Source organism: Pinus tabuliformis, chromosome 9 (genome assembly GCF_031772625.1).
Source record: "Pinus tabuliformis cultivar Carrire ecotype Pingquan chromosome 9, CPIR1, whole genome shotgun sequence".
In the NCBI taxonomy this organism is placed as follows: Eukaryota; Viridiplantae; Streptophyta; class Pinopsida; order Pinales; family Pinaceae; genus Pinus; species Pinus tabuliformis.
The window spans coordinates 1,022,618,309-1,022,630,621 of NC_142307.1; the positions used below are offsets into that span (position 1 = coordinate 1,022,618,309).

A 12,313-nucleotide genomic window follows, 5' to 3' on the forward strand; every position below is an offset into this window, starting at 1 on the left:
TATTTTCACTTCTGTGCAGAATTCATCCAAAGAAGAAAACTCAAGCAAAATGGGGAAGAAATCTAAGAAAACCACAGTCGCTTCCGTTGCGCCAGCCACAAGACAAGCTGTCGCTAATCCCTCAAACAAAAAGAAAGGATTGATTTCGGATACTACATGTTCTGGTCTCGGCAAAACTACTTGGCAAAGTACCTACAACTTGATTGAAGCCGAAGAACCTGAAGTGACAACAGTACAAGCTACTGCAGATTCAACTCGGAAATCTGATGGTACTCTAAAGGACTTAGCTGACTCCTTCCTTCATCGGATAGCAGCTAGGGAACAAATTCTCCCATATATAGATGTAGTGCGGTGGGCAATTGAGGAAATCCCAGTCATGGATAGAACCTTCAGCACCAGAGACGGGAGAATTTTCGGGTCATTCAAGGCTGATGATTTAAGGCAAATGTATCATTTGCCTGAGCCAGAGAAGAAATACAATAAGGAGTTCCTGGAGAAATTCTGAAAGGAGAACGAAGTTGAATCTGAACCCATCCGGGATTGGAGACAAAATCCGGCAAAGCACAAACATGAATCTTCTGGTAAGTACTCGGTTGATTCCGTGGCTTCTCCTTATTGCTACGCTGGAATAATGATGTGTAGATTGTGGGGACTACACGACTCTTCTAATTTCACTATAGAAATGGTTCCCTTAATGGAAGCGACATGCAACAGTATAATAATGGATTGGGCCACTATTCTCTCAGATAAACTAGCCACAGCTGTTCTTGAGTTTAGGAATAAGACCCGCATTACTGAAAGGCTAATTCCCCCATTCTATTACAGTGCCTATATTTTAGATACCTTGTTTTTAATTCTGAATTTCCCGTGCTCGGCTGGAGGTGGACGCCACAAGACCCCATGCCTATTCACATATACCATCAGAAATTATGGAAATCCTCTTATAAGAACCATTTTTACCAAGTCTGCAATGGCTTTATGTTGCCTATTTATTATTCTATTTTTGATAAACCTGTTCCCAAGATTTCCTACCAAGTTGGGATTGATTTAACAGCAGTAGGGAGATGGTTCGGGGAGGAGAAGTTCACTTATATAAGATTTTTCGGTAGCCAAGCCGAACCTCATATCCTCCCTTTATACATACCTGATAAACTGCGGGCAAGGGAAATCGCTTACCAGATCATTGCTGAGAGTGTTACACAGACTCTCAAGAAAAATAAGAAGCAGGGCTAGCCCTCTTTTCCTTTGAGATGCGGTGTCTATACCTTGCATGATCTCAAACATGCAGAAAAAGAAGCTACAAAGATTAAATCATTAACTCTAGCAACTCTCCCTAATAGGCAATTTGATCCAAGCAATGTTGCCTATAATGCACTAGAACAGGCCAAATTGTCAAAATTTGATCATAAAGAAGATATGTTTGACGACCTGTTCTCTTCAGTTGAGTCAATAATGCAGGTTAAAGCATTTTCCAGAATGAAATATCAAGATGAAGGGTTGAATGAATTTAACAGACTTAGAGAACAGAGGTTGCAAACTCTGCCTCTAGATCTATTAGCAACAACCCCAGCAACATCGTCAAGCGAGCCTGAACGGAAACAGTCAAAGGAACCTCCAGTTACAACAAAAGAACAAGAGAAGCCACAGGAGGAAAATCAGAAGAAAGAGCATGAGAATCAGCAGAAGAAAGAGCAGGAAAAAGTGCGGGAGGAGACCCAGACTGAAGAGGAAAAGCAGACCAACATTGAAATAAATGTGGATACTCATATCGATCCTAAATTGCTCCAGGAATGGCAGCAATTTGATTCTATTATCAGTGGTTTGGAGTGTTCCAAGAACACTGAAACTTCAAAAACGGCAGATACACAGGAAACCACTTCACAACAGGTTCAAAGTGGAACCAGCGGCCCACCCATTTCAAAAGAAGTAGAAGTAATACCAAAGGATCCCTCTGATCAAATCATTTTGCAGGTATAAGAGATTCCTCCCTTGGATGTCTTCTACAGCCCAAGACATAAAGCTGTAGTAAAACGACAGAGGAAGAGAAGAAGGACCGATCAACCTTCCATTTTCCCAGAACAGACGGTCACGGACAATGTGGTTTGGAAGGAGGAATTTGACCCCTCCGATGACCTGACAAAACTGTCACAATATGCTGGAGCCTATTCGGCAGCAACAATAGATAAGGCATCGGAGGTGAGTCTTTTACTGAAAACAAAGGATCAGGAAATTTTCTTGTTACAGGCACAGTTAACTGAAGCAAAGCAGAAAGCGGAGCAGGCAGAGCAGCAATTGTTGACGCAACAGCAATTAAACAGTCAACTAACTCAACAATTGCAGGCAGAAAAACAAAGGATTGACCACAGCGCAATCCAAAAGCAGAAAGAATTGTCAGAGGCCTTGGCGCAATTGAAGGCAGCGAATGAGAAAATGCTGAAATCAAAAGATGAGCAAATCGCTCAACTATCAGCACATATTGAAAAGACAAAGGGCATTCCACAAGTAGCTGAATTCAGAGTAGAAGCACTACAGATAAATACTGCATTGATAGCCCAAATTAAGCTTCTATGTCAAAAAATCGCCCAGGCAGAGCCACTATGCGAATTAACGGCATCCATAAGTAATAAAGTAGACAAGGCTAGGACTGAATTGGATCAAGCTGAAGAAACGATAGCTGCATTTCTCGACTGGCAAGATACTGATCAAGGACAAGCGGCGAATTTACCAAGAATCTTAGAGTCACATAAAGATATACTCTTTACAGAATGGCAGTCCCAGTTAATGAAAGCAGAGAGGGCAGTTTCAAGATGCAAATCAACTTCAAGCAATTTAGTTGAATTAGTCAATAACACTCTCTACTTATCAAACATGATTTCCCAATGCACACCAGGAAAATTGACAACGATGAAAACATTGGAGCAATCATGTTATCCAGATCTAGAGGAAAATGGGAGATTAATTGCTGGGATTAACAGTTTAACCTGGGACACCTATTGGTTCTTCTTGGTAAAACCACACACACAGAGAGCCGCCCTCAAGTGCCTTACGGACGCAATCGGATATATTGTCCCCGATATTCAGGATGCCACCTATGCCGCCCAGCTCAGCTCTCGCCTCAACAGACCACCCGAAGTGGAGCCGATGCTTGCGATAAGTCAACTCAGATTTAAAGGCAAACAGCCTACTTGATGATTCATGCCGCCGACTGCCAGATTGCTGAAGAAAATAGGATCAAAATCAATTGATACCAATTAATTTAGGATTTCAGTTTCGTAGATAGTTAGATTAATTAAGTATTTATAGACCCTTTCATTGTTTTGGAAAGGGTCGTAAAGTTTTGTACTTGACTTAAAGACTGAAGTTGCACTATTGTGCTTCAGCCATATTCTTTTATGAAATCGGACCAGTTATTCTAAATTTGACAAGGAAGCTTTTATGCAATTGTGCACTATTGTCTTTGTTTGAAAGTGTTTCTGCGTTGAAGGAAGAATCTCAAGTAGCGATTGATATTGGGAGTGTCTAGCAGCTCATATGGTACTTTTATCTATGTCTGAATTCATTATTTTCATATGAATTGTTATTTGATTATCTTTGCTATTGTCGAATATATGTATGTGCTTTAACAGCAGTTCTGTATTCCTTCCACTATTGGATGTTTATGGTGTGCTTTTCTTTTAATCATATATGTGTCGATGATATAAATGACAAGTGTAGTAATATTGCTTTAATCGCTTTGCTTAACTATTTAAGCAAAGTAATCCTTGAATGAATTAATGTCCATGTCTGTTAGATGGAGTCATCTATATGCCTGTCCATAGACACAGATCATCAAGCGCTACACTTCAAAGTGCAATAGTTCCCGGGATAAGTAATAGCTCTTTTATTTTGCTGATAGATTTAGCTATTCGCCTATCATTAGATTAGTCAACCAATCATTCATTCTGTTTATCCATTTCTGGGAAACTGGTCCCATTATCCCCAGTCGGAGCCACCATTCCAAACGGAAAAGGAGCTGTACTAAGGTCCGGACCGGGTGGTTATCCCCAATGTTGATACAACGATTTTCGGGGCATCAAAACATTGCTAGATGACATTTATTGAATTTTGTTGTATATATATATATATATATATATATATATATATATATATATATATATATATATATACAACATCATCCGTAGACCGAGTTTCCCTTTCGTTGGTCTTACGAAGACTTGTAATGCCCAACTATCAAAAGGAAAGTGTGGCGGGTATCGAAAGTTTTTTTAAGCTTGCAATGACTGGGAATGATGATTATGAACGTTGGAACTCCGACAAGACCTTGTCAGGAAACACCTTCTATCTTTGATGATACATGCCCATAACTATTATCCAACTTCCAACGAGTGCAAAATACGTCGATAGTATGACTATAAGGGAAATGGTGTTTAATGAAACTTCCTTTTGTCGTTACAATCATGAAACATTCTCGCAAGAATGACAAATGGCTATCAAAAATTGACTCAATTTTTAGTAGTGCCTATCTCCGTCCCCTCCTTCCCTCTCTCTATTTATCTTCCCCACTCTCTTTCTCTATTTCCATTTACATATTTTTTTTCTCTCTCACTTTCTCTGCTTCTCCCTCTCTCTCCTCTCTCTACTCCCTTACATAGCTATCTATATCTCCTTGCCTCTCTCTCTCCCCCTCACTCCCTAATTATCTCTATGCCTCTCTCCCCCATCATTATCTCTCTCTTCCTCCATCTACCTCCTCCCTCTGGATCTATCTTTTTGTCCCTCCCTCTCTTCTTATCCATCTCTCTATCACATCCCCCCCTCTCACTCTCCATATCTACCTATATCTCTCTCCCTCCATCTTCCTCTCATTCTCTATCTCTCTCTCTCTCTTCCTTCCTCATTCCCCTTCTCTCTCTCTCCCCCCACTTTTTTATGTCCTCCATCCAACTCCCTTTTTATCTCTCTCTTTCTCTCTCTCCCCCTCCTCACTCTTCCTCCCTCCCTCTTCATCCCTCTCTCTCCCCCCCTCCCCTTTATCGCTTCCTCTCTCCACCTCCAATTTTTTTTTTGCCTTCCTCCATCTCTCCTTCTCTCCCTCCCTCCCTAACTACCAACCCCCTCTTTCTCACTTCCTCTCTTTCTCTATCCCTCCCTCACTCCCTCAATCTGTCCTACACAACAAGCCCCTTTCAACTTTGTCTCTCTCTCCCCTTCTCTCCCTTACTCTCTCTCTCTATATCTTCTCCCATCACTCTCTCTCCAACTCTATCTCTCTATACATCTCTCTTCTTCTCTCTCCATCTCTCTCTCCCTCTATCTTCCTCTTAGTTATATCTTTATCTCCCTCCTTCTCCCTCCCCCCTTGTGTGTCTCTCTCTTCTCCCTTCTCTCCCCCCTCTCTGTGTGTCTCTCTCTTCTCCCCTTCCTCTCTCCCCCTCTTTTTCTATCTCTCTCTTCTCCCCTCTCTCCCCCCTCTCTTTGTGTCTCTCTCTTATCCCTTCTCTCCGCCCCATCTCTCTCTTTCTCTCTTCCCCATCACACTCTCTCTTCTCCTTCGAACTCTTTCCCTCGCCTCCCCCCCACCTTCCTCTATTTCTCTCTCTCCCTCTATCCCTCAATCCTCGCCTCACAACAACCCCCTCTAAAACTCTCTCTCTCTCAAAGTATTTCTCTATCTCCCTCTGTCACTCCCTCCCCCTCTCTTGCTCTCTCCCCCTTTTTCCTCTCTCTATCTCTCACTCCTGCCCCTTCCTCCCCTCCCTCCCCTTCCTCTTAGCATTTCTCGTTCACAACAACCCCCCTCCAACTATGTCTCTCCCTTCCTACCTATTTCCCACAACTATCTTTATCCCTCTTCCTTCCCCACCCTCTTTCTCTATCTCTCTCACTTTTTGACTCTCACTTACACTCTCCCCTCACTCTTCCCCAACCTCCTCTCTCTCTCTCTCTCTCCAACCCCGCCTTAACCCTTTCCCATGTGTTAAAGTCACTAGCTATATGAATGTGCACGTATTCCTACCACTAGGAATGCATATTTGTTTTTAGTGCATGATGAGTTGATTTCTTTGGAGATAGGTTCAGATGACAAGCATGGTGGTACCTGAAAATACCAATTTTTTAGAACACACACACACACATATATATATGACAAGTCCATTGTCCATGAAACCACATATACATATAGATTAGATTTTAAATATATAATTTTTTCAAAGATTAATAGAGTTTATTACTTTTAATACATTTTTCTCTTGACATATATCAAAATATTAAAATATGCCCCTCATTTATTTCCACTCAAACTTTTTTTGGCATTAACCATTTGGGAAAAAAAAAGTATAGTGCACTAGAGGACATTAACACTTACAATCTAAAAAAACAGAAAAATGAAGATTATTTGATAATGTTAAGGCCATTTTAGGTGCACTATAAGAATTGTATGCATTAAAATCAAAATTCACATAATTAGACAAAAAATTATAAATAAAAATTTAATAATGGAAAACGTAATTCATTTTCTACATTTCATCTTTTTACATCATCTTCAAATTCATTATATAATTATTCTAATCATTCATTCGAGTTCACAGATTGATGTTTTTCCAAATTTACATTGTCATTACCTTGTCATGAAAGACCATCATTAACTTAGACCTCCCCAATACCTTCATCCAATGTAACTACTTCATTCATCCTTTAAACTACAATTGAATTGTGTAATAAATATATATATATATATAAATCAAATCAAATTTCTTTGTTAGAATTTGAATTTTATGATAATTTAACTATATATATATAAGGTTGATATATATATATATATATATATATATATACATTCAACCTTAATATAAAGTGAGAATTTTCAATATTCCATATATTGATGATGATGATGATGATGATGATGGTTAACGTCTACTGAAACCAAATTGGTCTATCGGACCTATAATTTTCTTAGTTCTTAATTGTTTGGCTTCTCATCATTCTTGGCGAGATTGGTGTTGTAGCTTTCTTTTTTTTCTCTATGGTCTTCCAACTTCTTTTATCTTGCATCTCCTTCATCTCTTCTGGTTCTTGGGACATTGGTGTCTTAGCTTCACGATCTGTTGTGTTCGTCCTTTTGAAGATAGTCGGAGAAGAAGTTTGGTCTGGGAGATCTGCTTTGTTGTTAAATGAAGATTTATTTTGTGCGGTATTCGAATCCTCATAACTGTTGATGCTTGAGGGGTTGTCGAGTTCACTTTTTTGTTGTTGGGCGGGGCTTTCCCCGTGCTTGTCTTGAGAGTTGTTTCTTTCTTGCCCGATTTCCTGCGATTCAGAGTTTTCTGGAGAGTGTTCTTCCTTGATGACAGTGTAATGTTCTTTTTGTGCTCCTTCCCACCATGTAGATTTGTGGTGATTCTTTCTAGCATAATTTTTCTGGGAGGCTTTTGGGCAATTTTTGGCTAGATGGCCTATCTCAAAGCAGGATCGACATCTAAAAAGGACACTTTCATAATCGAGTTTCTGGTTCCACACATAGTCTTTACTTGTTAGGCTTATTTCAACTGGGAATCCGGCGCTGAAGTCAACTTCCACACAGATGCGTGCATAGGTGGTTCTGGCATATTCCGCTGTTTCTGGGCACCTGCAATAAAATTTCCCAATTGCATTTCCAATGGCTTTTAGGGAGGAGAAATTCCAAAGATGCGAGGGTAGGTTTGGCAATCTCACCCAAACAGGTGCTAAGGTTATGACTGTTGTTGAGGGATCGAATGATGGGTTCCATGGCTTCATGAATAGGCCTGAGTTTTCCCAAAACCAGGGGCCAGAATCTAGAATACATTGTCTGCTTTCAGGGTTTTCAAAATCCACTATAAAGAAACCCCTAGCACAGAGGTAGATATTAATTTCATCAGAAATAACAGACTTCCATACCTCTAAAATCCAACTGTGGAAAGCTATCTGCCGCGGCCAAAAACCATTGAACCAACAGATTAGGGTTATCTATGTTTTAATTTAATTGAATTATTTGTTATTACTCCAATACCTTAAATAAATTGATAAGAAAAATATGAACTGTGTTTTCCTATAATATTTTTAAATTTATATCTTTTTATTTTTTTTAAATATATCATAAATTTTAAACAATAAAAAAAAACCTATTATTATAATTTAGTTGCGAAAACAATAATAATAAAGATAGTCGTTACCTGTTACTGCCAATGAAATCATTATCTTTCAACAAAAACCACTTATTTGAAATAATGTACAAGTGATCCATTAAAAAAATAGGCTTCCACTCCTACTCAAATAAAAAACAATATTAAATTATAATCCAAAATCTGAACGTAAAAAACAATATTAAATTATAATCCAAAATCTGAACGTATGATAACTTTCATCTGAACTTACTTTTAAAAATTTGTTTTTTTTGTTAATAATATCCCAAATATAAATAAACTAAATTTACACAGAATATAGCAAACGAGACTGCAATAAAAAAGTAATGGACAGTGCATTAACCAAGGTCGTTACTTCGTTAACATAACTGTTTTTCAGTTGTAGTTATTGTACTACATTCGGCTTCTGCCTGCAGCGGAAACTAAGTGATCGAACATCAATGGCGTCTACAGAGGCAAAAGCGATTACTATTCGCACCAAGAAGTTCATTACAAACAGACTTCTGAGTAGAAAGCAATTTGTAAGCCTCACAGTTAACAGATCTCTGTTTTCATGGTCATATTGTTGCTCACTTAATCTGTTCTGGATTTCTTAAGTTAATCCTCTCTTCGTTTTATGCATGAAGGTGATTGATGTTCTCCACGCTGGACGACCAGCTGTTTCGAAGGTATTATTTCTTGGGTGTTTTTAATGGAGAAGATGAGGCCATAAAATGCACTTGCCCATTTTCTCTATTCTATTTTCTTTTCTGTACTGAATGATGTAATTAATATGTTACGAAGGCTGAACTGAAGGAGAAGCTGGCAAGGTTATACAATGTCCGCGATCTTCAGACAGTGGTGGTCTTCGGCTTTCGTGTACATTTCGGAGGTGGGAAATCTTCAGGGTTTGGTCTCATCTATGATAACTTGGAAGCTGCAAAAAAAATTGAACCAAAATATAGACTGATCCAGGTAAGGTTTGGTATGGTTGGTTTAATTGGGGAAATTTTGTAAAGAAAAATTTGGGATTTGATGAATAAGAATAAAATGTATTGTTGAATTTGATTTTAAAAAGTAAAATCAATTATTTAACCTCGTTACTGTATACTATATTAATCTTGGTCGCGGATTGATCATTAATTGGTTGCAATTGATGATGAATGGATGCAAATGCAATTCATAGAATGGGGTTGCTACGAGGGAACAAAAATCGAGGAAGCAAGTGAAGGAAAGGAAGAACAGAGGCAAAAAGCTACGTGGAGTTAAGAAGGTGAATGAACTGCTCTCTTACACTCCCCTCCCCTCCCCTGGTATTATATCATGATTTACCTTCACCTACTTATGGTTAATTAATGGATCGTTGTATTTATGCAGTTGAAGGCTGGAGAAGCACAGAAGAAGAAGAAGTGAAGTGAAGTGAAGTGATGACATTTCAACTTAGAAAAATTTCGGAGAACGTATGTTCGTGTGTGTTTTTTGGGTCTCGTCTTCCACGTCAGGGTCACCTTGCTCTGTACTGTAATGTAGCATTTCTTGCATGGAATGACTCCTATTTGATGTTGCCTCTCCGTATTGTGTTAGAAGAGTTGGACTTGGGAAAAATATCATACCTTAATGATATATGCTTTTAAATTCCACGTCACGTCGCAGCATCACTTTATGTTTTCGTTTTTCTATTTTTTTAATTGATTTTAGTCTACCATTCTGTTTTTTTTAATGTGAAATTACTGTTTTTTCAGAAGAAAAAAACCACTAGTAATATATTTAAAGGCTACAAAGCCAGTACCTTTATGTTGATCATACGATTATCGTAGTGTCTATCCATCAATATTAGAATAACAAATATCTATATCCAAAAAACATAAAGCACATTCACTTAGTGATTTGTTTCTCCAATTGAGAAATAATTTGTATGGAGATAGCTAAGTGCTACTATCAAAAGATTATAAAGTCTATATCAACTTGTAAAGACATTGCAAAATATAGCAAACTTCAAAAAGACAGCGGGTATGGCTTTTTTATGATTTGGAAAATATTTGGTTAATTAAAGAGTTTAGGAAGGTTAATTATCAATTTCCATTCTAGTTATCATATTATTTTATTATAATATGAATATTAAGTTTTTTTTTTTTTTTTTAATATTGATTTTATAAAAAATTTAAATAATTAGAGTTGTTTAAAAGAGAGTGTTTAAAAATATTTTTAAATTTTATTGTATAGTCAATTTTGTAAAGATTATTTTAATATATTGAAATTTATGTATAGAGTTAGTTAGTTGTGTCTAATGGATAAATATATGGAGTATTTTTATCAATCATAAATTTCAATTATATAATAGTATGTTTCAAACCAATGACATTTAATAGATCACCATGTCATCATCTGTTTTTTGTTGAATGATTAAATGTATGGAGTATTTTTATTAATCATAAATTTCAATTATATAATAAATAGCCTTAACCAAAAACACCATGTCATCATCAATTATATAATAATTTCAAACTATTGATATTTAATAGATCACCATGTCATCATCTGTTTTTTGCTGAATGAGTAAATGTATGGAGTATTTTTATTAATCATAAATTTCAACTATATAATAAATAACCTTAACAAAACACCATGTCTTCATCAATTATATAATAAATATAAATATAAAGGAAGTCACAGTCTATTTTTATGTAAAATGATATCTTGTCACATTACATCACATTGTTATGATATCTTGTCACATTACATCACATTGTTATCTGAATATGTCTTTGAAAGTTTTAGACATTAATTTTATAAAATTTATTGATGTGGATATGTTTCTAGAATTTTTAAATATTGATTTTATAGATGATTGGATTGCTTGAAAGAGTGCTTGAAGATTTATTGAAAAAAATTGATTGCTTATTGAAAGAGTGCTTGAAGATTTATGGAAAAATGTTGCTTGCTTATTGTCTAAATTTAAAGCATTGTATTTATTTCTGCTAACTGAGTCCTAATGGTTGTTGTGGGAGTGGAACAAAAAAACAGAAAATTCCACTGTTGAGGGAGTGGAACACAAAAACAGAAAATTCCATTGTTGAGGGAGTGGAACACAAAAACAGAAAATTTCACTGGTCTTGGACTTTGTGTAATGTACTAGCATATCCACCAATTAAATTTGAATATTTCCCCACCAATTAAATTTGAACAAACAAATCTAATTGAGCACATCACCGACTTGGATGAGCTCATTAAAGTCATCATGGAAATAGAAAATGAGGTGGTAGCTATGCATGGATGCAACAAAGTGAAGGAAGTTATTGGGTTTGGATGAGCTCATTAAAGTCATCATGGAAATAGAAAATGAGGTGGTAGCTATGCATGGATGCAACAAAGTGAAGGAAGTTATTGGGTCGGGACAGGTGGGCTCATCAAAAGGGTTGGGTGTTGCATTTACAGGAGAAATCCCACCTATGAATTAGACTCAAAATTGAAATTCCAAAAGCAAGAGTAAAAAGTTGATCAAAGTAATAGATAAAGTTAAGCATTGATGCAACAAAGTGAAGGAAGTTATTGGGTCGGGACAGGTGGGCTCATCAAAAGGGTTGGGTGTTGCATTTACAGGAGAAATCCCACCTATGAATTACACTCAGAATTGAAATTCCAAAAGCAAGAGTAAAAAGTTGATCAAAGTAATAGATAAAGTTAAAAAAAATCATTACGGGAGTCAATCTTTACTAGGAAAATGTTGTTAGATTGAGAAAATGAATGTTAGTGGGTCGTTAGGAATTCTTGAGGATGAATGGAACTCAAAATAAATACTAAGTTTTAGGTTCACAAGAATAGGAATTCTTGAGGATGAATGGAACTCAAAATAAATACTAGGTTCTAGGTTCACAAGAATTGGTCCTCCCTGCTTGGTTATAAGCCCAAAGTTAGTGTCATGGTGAACGGATGTTTTGGATTTCACTTTCCAAAAGAGAAAGATGCCAGGATTTTAGTTATGCCTGGTGAAAGGTCAAGGGTTCCTTGACCTTGTTTTCGAGTGCCCAAAGAGAAAATCATATGGACCAAATTTCTCAGTCTTCCCATAGAATTATGGACGAAGGAGGCAATCAATCAAGGAAATTGCTAGTAAGATTAGGAAATTCTATTACATTGATGAAAGGTGTATGGGCTTGTTGGAAAAAACGGTGACC

General features: G+C 37.1%; 1 protein-coding gene across 1 annotated transcript; it reads left to right on the plus strand.

The window, feature by feature from the left end:
• Positions 1 to 8,599: 8,599 nt before the first annotated feature.
• On the plus strand, positions 8,600 to 9,551 carry LOC149152188 (small ribosomal subunit protein eS24z-like). Its single transcript, XM_089439622.1, has 5 exons — positions 8,600 to 8,680; positions 8,786 to 8,827; positions 8,943 to 9,113; positions 9,325 to 9,411; positions 9,516 to 9,551. The coding sequence occupies exons 1-5, from the start codon at positions 8,600 to 8,602 to the stop codon at positions 9,549 to 9,551; spliced, it is 417 nt and encodes a 138-aa protein (XP_089295748.1).
• Positions 9,552 to 12,313: the final 2,762 nt, after the last annotated feature.